General features: G+C 51.8%; 1 protein-coding gene across 3 annotated transcripts in view; it reads right to left on the bottom strand.

Moving 5' to 3' along the window:
• Positions 1–768: 768 nt before the first annotated feature.
• GTF2E1 (general transcription factor IIE subunit 1) overlaps positions 769–17,881 on the bottom strand; it is a 50,045-nt gene continuing 32,932 nt past the window's right edge. For all 3 annotated transcript variants that reach the window (XM_088455880.1, XM_088455881.1, XM_088455882.1), the window contains exons 3-5: positions 10,922–11,123; positions 9,672–9,904; positions 769–2,736 (exon numbers count right to left, since the gene is read on the bottom strand). In XM_088455880.1, coding sequence (XP_088312006.1) covers positions 2,315–2,736; positions 9,672–9,904; positions 10,922–11,123 — 857 coding nt within the window. In that variant the 3' untranslated portion in view covers positions 769–2,314. The remainder of the gene's footprint in view (positions 2,737–9,671; positions 9,905–10,921; positions 11,124–17,881) is intronic.

Raw genomic sequence — 17,881 nt, 5'->3', positions numbered from 1 at the left:
GGAGATTGAGAAGCATTTTCGTTGGGTTGAGTGGAACCATCTGCAGACAAAGCCTCTTCATAACCATCAGCTAAAGCCTTAGCACTTGCTCCACAAAGACGATGATGAGGTTTGCTGGGTTCCTTCTCTTCAGCAACCCAGGGGAAGTGAAGGATCACTTACTAAACCTACCGTAAGGTCTCCAATATGGCCACCCTGAGAAGGACTAAACTATAATGGCTGCTCTTTGGCTTTTTGGGGGTGGGCTCAAGCTTCATGTTGTAGAAATCCTTTGCCCTCAATGTTGTGTACAGATTCCACGCCGCACATAAGGAAAATTTTGAGTAATGCCACATAGGCGTCTGGAGACCGGCCAGTGCATTTCCTTGTACAAGAAAGTTGCATCAGCAGCTCTGCACAGCAACAAGCGCACCCAGGGAGCCCCTCCTGTCCCTAATTGCTCTATCAGAGGCTCATTGCAGGGACCATCCGAGCTCGCCGGGAACAGATCACTTATCTAGGAAACAATAACCACTCTACACAGACACAAAACCCTCGCCAGCTGACAGGCAGGAAATAGGAACCAGAGGGAAGGAGGAGTCACGCTATATACCTTCCCGCGCGGGGGGGTTTCCGTTTCTCCGGCTTCGACTTAGCCGACTACCTTATATTATGGCCACCACGGAGTTGGGAAAGACCCTACATATATTCATTTCCAAATTCACACATTATTCGGCTTCTTTCATGAAAAACAACAACAAAAACCCAATACTTCATACAAAACACTTTATTAAAAAAACAGCGAGTAGTAAAACATTTAAAAACAATGATGTCATGTACAAAAAGCACAGGCTGTAAAACACAGAGGGAGATGCACCAAGCCTTGGAGAGTGATCACGTGGAGAGAGAGGGATAAAGTACCAGCCAATCAGCTCCTAACTGTCATGTTTACAGGCTGTGTTTGAAAAATGACACTTAGGAGCTGATTGGTTGGTGGTTTATCTCCCTCCACTTTCTCTCTCGCCAAGGCTTAGTGCATCTGCTCCTCCGGGATTGTGCCACACACTAGAAGTGAATATAAAAAACAAAACGTAGAATCCGGGCGCCTCTATGGCGACCTCACTAACACGAGAGCTGAAGACAGGTTTATAACACTCAGCGTGAGCTGGGACACTCGGGGGTTCCGTGAAGCTGCGATGACTGGAGATCCCTGGCTTTCCCAGACACAGGGAAATGTATTAGTAAAAATAATATATAAGGGGTCCGCACAACATGGTCACTAATATTGCTTCAAGTAGAGGCTTCGGCAGTGGAAGAGGTACATTTGGGCAATAATACTGTTACTAGTAGGACAGAACCCATAACCAGAGTATTGTGTATACAGTCAGTGTATCTCCTTTACTCACTACTAAGGGGTCTATAACTGTCAGGGTGTCTCCGGTACACTCATCACTGAGGATCTATAATCAGTCCGGGTGCCACTTGTAATCTCACTACCGCGGGTCTCCGCTGACCAGGGTTGTCTCTTAGGGGTAAATTTACTAAAGTGAGAGTTTTTAGAAGTGAGTTTTAAAAGTGATGTTGCCCATAGCAACCAATCGGATTCTAGCTATGATCTTCTAGGAGGTGCTAGTTACATGTTAAGTAGAATCTGATATGGGCAACATCACTTTTAAAACTCTCACTTTAGTAAATTTACCCCTTATACTCACCACTGTGGGGTCTCTGCTGGCGTGTCGGTGGCGAATGGTGATTTTGTCCTATGTGAATGAAATCTATTTGGAGGTAAAATTTCTAAAATAAATCCTGTGCTCTAAAAACCAATAAAAACCAAATAAAAAGCATCGTCGCCCAATGCATATCCATCTGTACACAGACAGGTGGGGGGACTCTCCCAATACATGTCCATTGGTACACAGACAGGTGGGGGAACTCTCCCAATACATATCCATTGGTACACAGACAGGTGGGGGAACTCTCCCAATACATATCCATTGGTACACAGACAGGTGGGGGGAACTCTCCCAATACATATCCATTGGTACACAGACAGGTGGGGGAACTCGCCCAATACATATCCATCAGTACACAGACAGGTGGGGGAACTCTCCCATCCTCCCAAGAGAGAGCTGGGCACATGGAGAACGCTGGAACCGTCACAATGCTAATAAGATTTAGAGGACAAACCATGTCGCGTTGGAGATGGCTAGAGGGATTGGTCTTTCTCGATTAGGTACCAGAAGTATCATTGTAATGTATAACTAGGAGGTACCTAGAACCCGCTCATGTCGGACACCGTGCTGCGAGCTGACCATGAGGTTCTGGTGGGAGAATGTCAGTCATACATGTCCTCAAACATCTTCTGCCCCATCGCTATGTACGCGTCTTTCTCCTGCGGGGTCATCTGTGCCACCAGCTCCGGGCGCTGACTGACCTCACTGTAAAGGTAGGATCGCCCGCTGACAGTGACCGCAGGGTCCGCCGACACCTCCTCAAACTCATCATCGTCTTCGTCTTCAAAGAAATGGGAAGCGGTTCCGAAAGGATGACGGGGCGCGGGGCTGTCTTGGTCTGATTCACTGGTGTCACTGTCTGAATCGCTGCCCGCGCCCGGGTTGGAGGCGGGAGCGGCGGACGCACCCACGGCGGCAGCCGCGCTCTTCTTCTCGTGGATGAGGAGGGCCTGCATGACTTCTTCATTCTCGTCGGCCATTGGACGGCTCTCGTCGTGATCGTGGAACGGTTCCGTGTCCATTCCTGGTGGGGAGAGAAGGTGGTTAACACGCAGCAGCGCTGGGCGTGGCAATCTATAGAATAATTGCAGGCGGTCTGTCCCATCTCCTCGATGCACGCATCCTGTCTGGGTGCCATAGACGGGACAGATTTAGGAGAGAAAAAGGTCACCGGTGGCGGGTGGGGGGGATTAGCGGGGGAAGAGGAGGAAAGTCGGTGCAGAGGGGGGAGCCACTTCGGATGCGGGTGTGTGTGTGGGAGGAACAGCACAGAGGGGGCAGATAAAATAGATTAGTATATTTCTAATGTGTACTGAGTGACAATGGAACACACCACAGTTAATGTGTATATTGGTAAGATACGTAATTGCACCAGGTTGCCAAGAAAAAATATGAGATATGGTAAGAACTTACCCTTGTTATCTCTATTTCTATGAAGTCCATAGGGTTCCACAGGATACCTTGGGGTATAGGCGATGGCGGCAGACATCCAGGCACCACAGAGTTAAATTTTCAGCCTCCCAGGATGCACTGGGGTCCCTCTCCTATACCCCGCCCCCTAGCCTCAGGCTACGTAACAAGTTTCGTAACAAGCCATAGGCCGGAGCAGGAGCAAAAAATAGAGAGAGAAGACAGTCTGGAACACACAAGAATCACAGTCTCACCAGAGGGAGACGGAAAAACCGGTGACCAGAATCACAGCCCATCTGCAGTACAGGTGCGACAGGGCGGGAGTCCTGTGGAACCCTATGGACTACGTAGAAATAGAGATAACAGGGTTAAGTTCTTACCATATCTCATATTTTCTACTTCAGGGTCCATAGGGTATCCACAGGATACCTTGGGGATGTCCCAAAGCAGTATCCTTCAAGGGTGGGGGAGCTCCTGTGCTGAGAGGAGAACCCCGTCGCCCGAAGGAAGCATCCTGAGAGGCGTAGGTATCAAAAGTACAATACCGTACGAAAGTATGGACAGATGACCACGTGGCCGCCTTGCAAAGCTGAACAGCTGAGGCGCCACATCGAGCTGCCCACGAAGGATCCACAGACCTAGTGGCATGAGCCTTAACAGAAGATGGAACAGGAAGGCCCTTGTGAGCAAAAGCTTCAGAGATAGCCAGTCGAATCCATCCTGCCAATGTTTCTTTAGTGGCAGGCCAACCTCTTTTATGGAAGCCATAAAGGACAAACAAAGAGTCTGACTTCCAATAGACAGAAGTGCGGTCCACATAGATTTTCAAGGCCCGTACCACATCCAAGGTGGCCTCACCAACTGAAAGGTCCGGTGAAGTAAACGATGGTACAATAATTTCCTTGTTGATATCGAAGCTAGATACCACCTTTGGAAGAAACCCAGGATGAGTGGGCAGCACAGCCCTGTTTCCATGAAAAATTTGAAATAAAGGTCTACATGAGAGAGCTCCCAATCCCGAAACCCTTCTGGCCGAAGGAATAGTCAGAATGAAAACAGTCTTAATGGTTAGCCATTTCAAATCCACTGAGCCCAGTGGTTCAAATGGCGGTCCTTGAAGAGTCTTCAAGACCACAGCCAGATCCCATGGTGCCACAGGTGGAACAAAGGGAAGCTGAATAAGAAGCACCCTTTGCATAAAGGTGCGGACATCAGGAAGCATAGCAATCCTATGATGAAACCACACTGAAAGTGCAGACACCTGCATCTTCAGGGAAGCTAGGCGAAGACTCTGGTCTAAACCCGCCTGTAGGAAGGCCAGAACCCTGGACAATCTGAACACCTGAGGACATTACCTCTAGTGCGACACCACTGGAAGAAAGCCCGCCACACTCTATGGTAGATGTTGGCAGATGAAGGCTTCCAAGCTCTCAGCATGGTGTTGACCACCGAGCTGGAGAAACCTCTGGACCTCAAGAGGGCAGTCTCAATAGCCACGCCGTCAAAGACAGCAGTCTTCGGTCCGGATGAAGGCAAGGACCCTGAGATAGCCGGTCCTGACATTGAGGCAACAACAGCGGAGTGTCCACTGAGAGACTATGAAGATCCGTGTACCAGTGTCGCCTGGGCCACGCTGGAACAATCAGCAGTAGCGTGCCGCCTTCTTGCTTGAATTTGCGTATCACTCGAGGAAGAAGGGAGAACGGAGGGAAGAGGTACGCATACTGGAAGGCCCACTTGACCGCCAGGGCGTCCCACTAGACAATCCTTTGCGTCTCTTGTTCTTGACCCGAACATTGGCAGTTTGTTGTTGTGTCGTGAGACCAAGAGATCTATCTCTGGTTCACCCGTAACTGACACACCTCCTGGTGAAGAGACCACTCTCTCCTGGATGCACGTCTTGATGGCTGAGAAAGTCTGCTTCCCAGTTGAGGACTCCTGGAATGAACACTGCCGATATTGCGGTGAGGTGTTTTTCCGCCCAGAGTAGGATCCGGGACACCTCTGTCAGTCAGAGAAGCCTGACTGCATGTTCCTCCTTGACGGTTTACGTAAGCCACCGTGGTGGCGTTGTCTGATTGTACCTGCACGGGTCTTGCCTGCAGGACGTGTCTTGCTTGCTGGAGAGCATTGAAGACTGCTCCCAGTTCTAATATATTTAATGGGAGTGCTGCTTCTCTTGGAGTTCACCTCCCCTGAAAGAAGCGTGGTCCCGTCACCGCTCCCCAGCCGCGGAGACTGGCGTCTGTCGTCAAAAGGACCCAGTCCGCTATCCAAAAAGGGCGCCCCATGTTCAGGGGAGCAGTCTGTAGCCATCAGGCCAGAGACAGCCGTACCTCCAGAGAAAGCACCATAATTTGTGTCATTATCTGGTGGGCAACCCATTCCATTTGGAGAGGATCAGCTTCTGCAGAGGCCTCGAGTGGAACTGGGCAAACTCCACCATGTCGAATACCGACACCATGGAACCCAAGAGCCTCATTGCCGAGTGAATGGACACGCGGCAACTGCGCAGGCAAAGGCGTACCTTTTGCTGTAACGCAGAGATCTTTTCCTCAGTTACAAAGATCCTCTGATGTTGGGCATCCACCAGAGCTCCTAGATAGAGCATACTCTGTGATAGTACCAAGGAGGACTTCTTCCAATTTATCCGCCAGCCGTGAGTCTGCAATACAGACACAGTCAGGTGCAGATGGCGCTGAAGTACCTCTGGAGATTCTGCCAGCAGCAGGAGATCGTCCAGATAGGGTAGCAAGCGGATTCCCTGCATCCGCAGGTGAGCTGTCATGACTACCAAAATTTTGGCGAACACACGAGGTGCTGTGGCTAGACCAAAAGGCAGAGCCTAAAACTGGAAATGATCCTTGACCACTGCCCACCTGAGGAAGCGTTGGTGCGCTGAGATAATGGGGATATGTAGGTGAGCATCCTGCATATCTAACGACACCATGAAATTCCCAGGCTCCATCCTTAGGATGATGGAACGCAGGGTCTCCATCCTGAACCATGGAACCCTCAAAAAAAAATTTTTGAGAGATTTGAGGTTGAGTATTGGGCGGTAGGACCCACTGGGTTTCTGTACCAGAATAAGATTGGAGTAATATCCCAATCCCCTCTGAGACCAAGGAACTGGCACTATGACCCCAGCCTGGAGCATAGAGTGCACTACCGTCTGAAACACCCGGGCCTTGTCCTAATTCGGACAGAAGACCCGTGGGGGTAAAAAACAGACTGGGCGGCTTTCTGCAGAAGGAGAGGGCGTACCCCTGAGACACCACTTCTCTTACCCAAGTCGGCCTTCCACTTTGGGGTCCCCCAAAGAGAGGCCCGTCCCGTCAGGCCAAAGGATTGTCGTTGGACGTAGGAGCAGGGCGTCTGGTACTCTAGGCTTGCTTGTTTGACTTGGTAGGCTTCTTGGTGGCAGTCTGTCTCGGAAAAGACTGCACCCTGGACTTACCCAGGGTTCTGTAAGGCCGAAAGGAAGAAGAACCCTACCCTGAAGGGACAGTAGGTGATGGCAAACACGCAGACTTTGCCGCTGCCAGGGTAGCCACAATTTTGACCAAATCAGGGCCAAAAAGTACTTCACCATTAAAGGGTAAACCCTCTAACCCTTTCTTGGGAACTTTCCAAGACCGCAACCACAGGGTACGTCGTGCTGCTACTGCTGCCGAGGAAATCCTGGAAGCAAGCATGCCTATGTCCAAAGCCGCTCAGTAATGTAAGCGGCTGAGTCTCTTAGATTACCCACCAGCTCCACTTGATCAGGGACTGAGTCTGGGTCCAGAGACGCATCCAACGGATCTGCCCAGTATTCCATGGCTCTAGTCACCCAGCACACGGCCATAGCCGGTCTGGAAGCGAATCCAGCAAGGGAATACATAGACTTAAGACATATTTCAACCTTGCGATCCGTGGGATCCTTTAAGGAGACCATGGAGGGCATTGGCAACATCGCACTCTTGATGAGACGAGTGTCGACCTGTGGCGGGGTTTCCCCATTTAGAAAAATTTTCTATGAAGAGATATGCCACTGCCAGACGCTTCTGGGGCTGGAAACGCCTACTTGGCGATTTCCAAGCTTCCCCTAAATGATCCACTAATTGACCAGATAGGGGGAATACCGCAGCATCACCTTTAATATCCTTAAAATAGGGATATTTAGATTTTGCCACAGGCGGAGCGTCATCCTCAACAACCAAGGCCGTGATCGGAAGTGTCAAATATTTCTGCGTCATCAGGAGACACATCATCCCGATCACCCTGATCAGTTTGCAGCTGCCGCTTCTGCGGCCGCCAGGATGGCTCTCTCCCTGCAAGCGTCCATCGGGTGTTGTACCGACGTGGACAATGACTTCGCCCACGCAGGTTCTTGCATGACCTGGGGGGGGCGAGACCGAGGGACTCTGAGGGATTACCAACTGTCTAGGGAACCCCTGTATAGGGGACGACGCCATAGACTGCTGTGAAACACCCATATGGGGAAATGCAGGGGGCGTTGCTAGCTGGCCCGCCAGGGTTGTAAGTGCCTTAGCAAAACAAGCCCAGGTGCAGGGACAGTAGTTCGCTGTGCCTTGTAAGACACGTGTTGCGAACCCCTTCAGAGCTGCCATCTCCCTCCACCAATGGTGCCAGACATACTGTACACCTTGGCTGAAGGGGCAAGTCCCGGTCAGTGTCAGACATACTGTACACCTTGGCTGAAGGGGCAAGTCCCGGTCAGTGTCAGACATACTGTACACCTTGGCTGAAGGGGCAAGTCCCGGTCAGTGTCAGACATACTGTACACCTTGGCTGAAGGGGCAAGTCCTGGTCAGTGTCAGACATACTGTACACCTTGGCTGAAGGGGCAAGTCCCGGTCAGTGTCAGACATACTGTACACCTTGGCTGAAGGGGCAAGTCCCGGTCAGTGTCAGACATACTGTACACCTTGGCTGAAGGGGCAAGTCCCGGTCAGTGTCAGACATACTGTACACCTTGGCTGAAGGGGCAAGTCCCGGTCAGTGTCAGACATACTGTACACCTTGGCTGAAGGGGCAAGTCCCGGTCGGTGTCAGACATGCTGTACACCTTGGCTGAAGGGGCAAGTCCCGGTCGGTGTCAGACATGCTGCATGTCCGGAAGTGTGTGTGACACGTCTCACTAACAGACTTGTATAGTGGGACACTGACCCCTGGAAACACTGCACCACGAGGGCTAATAGCAGAGAGACAGGGACAGGAGAATGTCTGACAGATAGAAAGTACAAGCAGCAGACACTAGCGATTTAGTCACACACAATGCAGAATAACAACCTGCACTATCAGCGCTTCACCAACTACTCAGACTGATAACCTGCTAGGAAACAGCGCAGCATAACCTGACCTTATACCGGAGGAGAGGTATGCAGGGGGCCCCCCGACCCTAATGCCGCTGTTTTCAGCGTCCAGCAGCGCTTGCCAAGTCACAGAAAATGGCCGCTGAGGAGCAGAGTGAGGGCAGGGCTGGGGGAGGAGCGCATGCAGATGCCAGACCGCAGTGGAAAGGCTGTGTGCACCAGGGGAAGGCGCAGTCTGCTCAGCAGGGAAAGCACACTCCCCTGGCATGCATTTAACCCCTGGGACGCCGGGCGTTTTCCACTATCGCGCGGTCCTGTGTCCCCGGGGGTAGAGGAAGCGCTGGGTATGATGAGCCTGGCTCCACGCTGCAGCCGGTCCCCCATTGAGCCCCCTGCCTGGGGACCAAAGGACTGTGATACAATCTTCGGCGGGGACCCACCGCGGGTCCCGCCGCTTACCTGAGACCCCCGTGAATCCGGCCACAGTCCAGGCAATGAGGGGCACCGCTAGTCGTGACCCCGATTGCCCACCAGAATCCCCGGATCAGTACCGGCGTTAAGGTACCGGCGGGGTGTAGGAGTGACAGCATGGACGTCAGTACTGACTGTCCTATGCTGGAGCACTCTAGTTGTGCAGCCACAGCTGCGAAGAAATATTCAGGGGCCTTGAAAAGACCCCCCTCTGTACGGTGCGACTGGTTCCGGCCAGGCACCGACGAAAACTGAGTAGCCTGAGACTCGGGGGCGGGGTATAGGAGAGGGACCCCAGTGCATCCTGGGAGGCTGAAAATTTAATTCTGTGGTGCCTGGATGTCTGCCGCCATCGCCTATACCCCAAGGTATCCTGTGGAACCCTATGGACCCTGAAGTAGAAAGATCTTATACTTTCCCAGAAAATGATAGCAGAGCCAGACACCACCTGCCCATTATGTTGTATATAGAACAATTACATTGTATGGTGCCGTGCGTAGCGACCGGCGAGGGCACATCATCACTGCGACATTGTCTGGGTGATTTGAACACTGTGGGCGACTTCCATCGCAGTGGGTGCAAAGGAAAAAGATGGCGTTACCCATAGCGATCAGATGCAATAAACACACATCAGTCTGAGTCGCTCATTAATACGGATCCCTATATTACTCAGACGCTATTGGTCAGCCCTGCGCTAGGCCATAGTCAGACACAACCTGGACAAACCACCCTACACGCCAGGCACAATGGGCTCTCTCACCATCTTTGATATCGGCGGCTTCGCTGTAACCTACGCCCTGCACCGTGCTCTCTCTCAGCCAGATGGGCCTCTCCCTGACCGGTTTCCCCTCGGTGGCCGCCCGCTGCAGGTCCTCCTGCTCCTCCATGCTGATGACCACATCCTGGGTGTACATGTCCTCGTACGAGGGGCCCTTCGTCCAGGCTTCTCGGTGAGGACCCAACGCGGCTGCTGCGGCCGCTGTTCGTTCTTTGCTGTAAAACAGGACGGAGAAAGAAATACGTCACCTTTTAGTATGTGTGTGTATATATATATATAATGTATATCTTATGGAGTATGTACATAACTCCCAATCTATTTTATAAACGTGTCTCTAAATAAAATGATGGTCTAAGTCCCTGTTTGTGTTACTATTGCGCAGTCATCGGCTTCGGATGTGTGGACAACGTTGCTGAACATTAATGAGAAAACCTCAGCATTTCCCATAGACTGTCCCAGCTAACACAGACACCAGGAATAACCCAAACTCCTGGCTTTTATTGACAGACTGGAAGCAGAACATTTCATACTCGGCAATGACAAACTGCGGCATCTTCTGCGATAATAAACTCCCCATCCCCCCGGCAAGCTGCAGTCTCTGTGGAGTTGGTAGATTGCGGCCCCCCTCTCCATCTTTACGGTGCTTTGAGGTAAGACAACACCTCTATTAAGCTTAGAGACACGTAACGCAAACCAGTTGCAGGAAGGTTTTTCTCTCCTAAGTGCAAAGTTTTTACAAGCTGACAGTTTTCGGAGAGACAGATCTGAGAGTGGGAGAGGGGGAGGCAATCTGCACTTCACTGCAACACAAGCGGAACAGAAAGTGCTTTCTGTGCGAACCAGACAACACTGCGTACACCATGTCAGCGCAGCATAGCGCGCTACACAGAACTAAAGATATCGCAGGTCGTGTACACGGAAGCGATGCCGGCGGGACAGTACAAGACCAGCCGGACGGAGACTGGCACTTCTCACTGGTCTCTATTAACTAGTCAAAGTGCCGACATGTAACTGTGAAACAATCACTTAAATAAGAGCTCCCACGCTTACTATATAGAGGGGACGTTCGCTCTAACACTTCAGGAACCCAGGGCATGGCGTTGGGGAGACAGATGTAGAGACTTTTACGTACTGAGGCGTTAGTGACGGAGACTCATTGCAGACAAGCCCAGTGTAACCCCAGCATGGTGCCCACATGGCAGCTAGGAGTGGTGGGAGAGAGCATTAGATACCTCTGTCTCAGAGATGGGATCTCTGTGGGTTCTGGTTCCAGGATTTCATAAGCCAGGTTGATGTCTTCAGTGTCTCGCAGCAAAGCGTATATAGGCTCAATCTGCTCGTTAAACCGGGCGACCAGAGTCCGGGCGTCCTTCTTGGGCATCGCAGACTCGTCCTCTTCCACTTCAGTCTGACAGAACGTGCAGCGAAAAGTGCCTGAGACAGGGAGAGAGAGAGAGAGAGTGTGAGTGAAAGACAGGACATCGGACTGTGGTAACGTGTGATAGATCTGTCACCAGGAGAGAGGACACCCTGACTATGGTAACGTGTGATAGATCTGTCACCAGGAGAGAGGACACCCTGACTGTGGTAACAGGCGATAGATCTGTCACCAGGGGAGAGGACACAGTGACTGTGGTAACATGTGATAGATCTGTCACCAGGGGAGAGGACACAGTGACTGTGGTAACATGTGATAGATCTCTCACCAGGAGAGAGGACACCCTGACTATGGTAACGTGTGATAGATCTGTCACCAGGGGAGAGGACACAGTGACTGTGGTAACGTGTGATAGATCTCTCACCAGGGGAGAGGACACCCTGACTGTGGTAACGTGTGATAGATCTGTCACCAGGAGAGAGGACACCCTGACTGTGGTAACGTGCGATAGATCTGTCACCAGGGGAGAGGACACCCTGACTGTGGTAACGTGCGATAGATCTGTCACCAGGGGAGAGGACACCCTGACTGTGGTAACGTGCGATAGATCTGTCACCAGGGGAGAGGACACCCTGACTGTGGTAACGTGTGATAGATCTGTCACCAGGAGAGAGGACACCCTGACTGTGGTAACGTGCGATAGATCTGTCACCAGGGGAGAGGACACCCTGACTGTGGTAACGTGCGATAGATCTGTCACCAGGGGAGAGGACACCCTGACTATGGTAACGTGTGATAGATCTGTCACCAGGAGAGAGGACACCCTGACTGTGGTAACGTGCGATAGATCTGTCACCAGGAGAGAGGACACCCTGACTGTGGTAACGTGCGATAGATCTGTCACCAGGGGAGAGGACACAGTGACTGTGGTAACGTGCGATAGATCTGTCACCAGGGGAGAGGACACAGTGACTGTGGTAACGTGCGATAGATCTGTCACCAGGGGAGAGGACACCCTGACTGTGGTAACATGTGATAGATCTCTCACCAGGGGAGAGGACACCCTGACTGTGGTAACGTGTGATAGATCTGTCACCAGGGGAGAGGACACAGTGACTGTGGTAACGTGCGATAGATCTGTCACCAGGGGAGAGGACACCCTGACTGTGGTAACGTGTGATAGATCTCTCACCAGGGGAGAGGACACAGTGACTGTGGTAACGTGTGATAGATCTCTCACCAGGGGAGAGGACACCCTGACTGTGGTAACGTGTGATAGATCTGTCACCAGGAGAGAGGACACCCTGACTGTGGTAACGTGTGATAGATCTGTCACCAGGTGAGAGGACACCCTGACTGTGGTAACGTGCAATAGATCTGTCACCAGGGGAGAGGACACCCTGACTGTGGTAATGTGCGATAGATCTGTCACCAGGGGAGAGGACACAGTGATTGTGGTAACGTGTGTGATAGATCTGTCACCAGAGGAGAGGACACAGTGACTGTGGTAACGTGTGACAGATCTGTCACCAGGGGAGAGGACACAGTGACTGTGGTAACGTGTGTGATAGATCTGTCACCAGGGGAGAGGACACAGTGACTGTGGTAACATGTGATAGATCTGTCACCAGGGGAGAGGACACAGTGACTGTGGTAACGTGTGACAGATCTGTCACCAGGAGAGAGGACACCCTGACTGTGGTAACGTGTGATAGATCTGTCACCAGGGGAGAGGACACAGTGACTGTGGTAACATGTGATAGATCTGTCACCAGGGGAGAGGACACCCTGACTGTGGTAACGTGTGACAGATCTGTCACCAGGAGAGAGGACACCCTGACTGTGGTAACGTGTGATAGATCTGTCACCAGGGGAGAGGACACCCTGACTGTGGTAACGTGTGATAGATCTGTCACCAGGGGAGAGGACACCCTGACTGTGGTAACGTGCGATAGATCTGTCACCAGGGGAGAGGACACCCTGACTGTGGTAACGTGCGATAGATCTGTCACCAGGGGAGAGGACACAGTGTGACGTGGTAACGTGTGATAGATCTGTCACCAGGGGAGGACACCCTGACTGTGGTAACGTGCGATAGATCTGTCACCAGGGGAGAGTACACCCTGACTGTGGTAACGTGCGATAGATCTGTCACCAGGGGAGAGGACACAGTGACTGTGGTAACGTGTGATAGATCTGTCACCAGGGGAGGACACCCTGACTGTGGTAACGTGTGTGATAGATCTGTCACCAGCAGTGCCGTGGTTAATGTGTATGCAGCATTGCGGTGATTTATGTTGTGCGTACAGAAAGATGGAGCGCAGTTCAAGGTCTGCTATTCACAAGTGTCTAGAACCACATACAGCGCATTCTGCCACACGCCCACGTCGCTTCCATTGTCCCCACTACAATCAGATCCCAGTAATGCCGCCCTATAGAGGCGACTGTGCCAGAATTACCAGTTCCATGGTCAGGGACATACAGGAGAGGACGCCCCCCATCACCCCAGCAGCGCTCCCCCCTGTGACAGCTACACGGGACACTTCCAGCACCCCCGTAACAATGTAACGCCAACCACGCAGGCCCAGGAGCGCAATCATCATCATCATCAAGTGCGGGGAGAGGAGACGAGAGAGAGGGGAGGAGTACACAAGTCTGAGGGTACAGCTCCAACACACTACACCGCACAGACACACACTGCACTATACCACACACACTGCACTATACCACACACACACTGCACTATACCACACACACACTGCTCTATACCACACACACACTGCTCTATACCACACACACACTACTCTATACCACACGCACACTGCACTGTACCACACACGCACACTGCACTGTACCACACACGCACACTGCACTGTACCACACACGCACACTGCTCTACACCACACACGCACACTGCTCTACACCACACACGCACACTGCTCTACACCACACACGCACACTGCTCTATACCACACACGCACACTGCTCTATACCACACACGCACACTGCTCTACACCACACACGCACACTGCTCTACACCACACACACACACACTGCTCTACACCACACACACACACACTGCTCTACACCACACACACACACACTGCTCTACACCACACACACACACACACTGCTCTACACCACACACACACTGCTCTATACCACACACACACACACTGCTCTATACCACACACACACACACTGCTCTATACCACACACACACTGCTCTATACCACACACACTGCTCTATACCACACTCACACTGCTCTATACCACACTCACACTGCTCTATACCACACTCACACTGCTCTATACCACACTCACACTGCTCTATACCACACTCACACTGCTCTATACCACACACGCACAGTGTAGTGTACTGTACTATTCTACACACACAGTGTACTATACCACACACACTGTACCGTACACACTCTGCACTATACCACACACACCTTGTACTATAGTGGACACACTGTACCGTACACACATTCTGTACTATACCACACACAAACACACTTTACACAAACACACCTTGTACAATACCCCACACACCCTGTACCGCACTCTCATACACACGCACACTGTACCGTACCGCACTCTCATACACACGCACACTGTACCGTACCGCACTCTCATACACACGCACACTGTACGTACCGTACCCTCATACACACGCACACTGTACGTACCGTACCCTCATACGCACACTGTACCGTACCGTACCCTCATACGCACACTGTACCGTACCGCACACACACACACTGTACCGTACCGCACACACACACACACTGTACTAGACCGCACACACACACACACTGTACTAGACCGCACACACACACACACTGTACTAGACCGCACACACACACACACTGTACTAGACCGCACACACACACACACTGTACTAGACCGCACACACACACACACTGTACTAGACCGCACACACACACACACACTGTACTAGACCGCACACACACACACACACTGTACTAGACCGCACACACACACACACTGTACTAGACCGCACACACACACACACTGTACTAGACCGCACACACACACACACTGTACTAGACCGCACACACACACACACTGTACTAGACCGCACACACACACACACTGTACTAGACCGCACACACACACACACACTGTACTAGACCGCACACACACACACACACTGTACTAGACCGCACACACACACACACACTGTACTAGACCGCACACACACACACACACTGTACTAGACCGCACACACACACACACACTGTACTAGACCGCACACACACACACACACTGTACTAGACCGCACACACACACACACACTGTACTAGACCGCACACACACACACACACTGTACTAGACCGCACACACACACACACACTGTACTAGACCGCACACACACACACACACTGTACTAGACCGCACACACACACACACACTGTACTAGACCGCACACACACACACACACTGTACTAGACCGCACACACACACACACACTGTACTAGACCGCACACACACACACACACTGTACTAGACCGCACACACACACACACACTGTACTAGACCGCACACACACACACACACTGTACTAGACCGCACACACACACACACACTGTACTAGACCGCACACACACACACACACTGTACTAGACCGCACACACACACACACACTGTACTAGACCGCACACACACACACACACTGTACTAGACCGCACACACACACACACACTGTACTAGACCGCACACACACACACACACTGTACTAGACCGCACACACACACACACACTGTACTAGACCGCACACACACACACACACTGTACTAGACCGCACACACACACACACACTGTACTAGACCGCACACACACACACACACACTGTACTAGACCGCACACACACACACACTGTACTAGACCGCACACACACACACACTGTACTAGACCGCACACACACACACACTGTACTAGACCGCACACACACACACACACTGTACTAGACCGCACACACACACACACACTGTACTAGACCGCACACACACACACACACACTGTACTAGACCGCACACACACACACACACACTGTACTAGACCGCACACACACACACACACACTGTACTAGACCGCACACACACACACACACACTGTACTAGACCGCACACACACACACACACACTGTACTAGACCGCACACACACACACACTGTACTAGACCGCACACACACACACACTGTACTAGACCGCACACACACACACACTGTACTAGACCGCACACACACACACACTGTACTAGACCGCACACACACACACACTGTACTAGACCGCACACACACACACACTGTACTAGACCGCACACACACACACACTGTACTAGACCGCACACACACACACACTGTACTAGACCGCACACACACACACACTGTACTAGACCGCACACACACACACACTGTACTAGACCGCACACACACACACACTGTACTAGACCGCACACACACACACACTGTACTAGACCGCACACACACACACACTGTACTAGACCGCACACACACACACACTGTACTAGACCGCACACACACACACACTGTACTAGACCGCACACACACACACACTGTACTAGACCGCACACACACACACACTGTACTAGACCGCACACACACACACACTGTACTAGACCGCACACACACACACACTGTACTAGACCGCACACACACTGTACTAGACCGCACACACACTGTACTAGACCGCACACACACACACACTGTACTAGACCGCACACACACACACACTGTACTAGACCGCACACACACACACACTGTACTAGACCGCACACACACACACACTGTACTAGACCGCACACACACACACACTGTACTAGACCGCACACACACACACACTGTACTAGACCGCACACACACACACACTGTACTAGACCGCACACACACACACACTGTACTAGACCGCACACACACACACACTGTACTAGACCGCACACACACACACACTGTACTAGACCGCACACACACACACACTGTACTAGACCGCACACACACACACACTGTACTAGACCGCACACACACACACACTGTACTAGACCGCACACACACACACACTGTACTAGACCGCACACACACACACACTGTACTAGACCGCACACACACACACACTGTACTAGACCGCACACACACACACACTGTACTAGACCGCACACACACACACACTGTACTAGACCGCACACACACACACACTGTACTAGACCGCACACACACACACACTGTACTAGACCGCACACACACACACACTGTACTAGACCGCACACACACACACACTGTACTAGACCGCACACACACACACACTGTACTAGACCGCACACACACACACACTGTACTAGACCGCACACACACACACACTGTACTAGACCGCACACACACACACACTGTACTAGACCGCACACACACACACACTGTACTAGACCGCACACACACACACACTGTACTAGACCGCACACACACACACACTGTACTAGACCGCACACACACACACACACTGTACTAGACCGCACACACACACACACACTGTACTAGACCGCACACACACACACACACACTGTACTAGACCGCACACACACACACACACTGTACTAGACCGCACACACACACACACTGTACTAGACCGCACACACACACACACACTGTACTAGACCGCACACACACACACACACTGTACTAGACCGCACACACACACACACTGTACTAGACCGCACACACACACACACTGTACTAGACCGCACACACACACACACACTGTACTAGACCGCACACACA

Source organism: Taudactylus pleione, unplaced genomic scaffold (genome assembly GCF_031769625.1).
Source record: "Taudactylus pleione unplaced genomic scaffold, aTauple2 ptg000677l, whole genome shotgun sequence".
In the NCBI taxonomy this organism is placed as follows: domain Eukaryota; kingdom Metazoa; phylum Chordata; class Amphibia; order Anura; family Myobatrachidae; genus Taudactylus; species Taudactylus pleione.
Note: the sequence above shows the minus strand (reverse complement) of the source record. Positions and strands in the feature narration are given on the sequence as shown.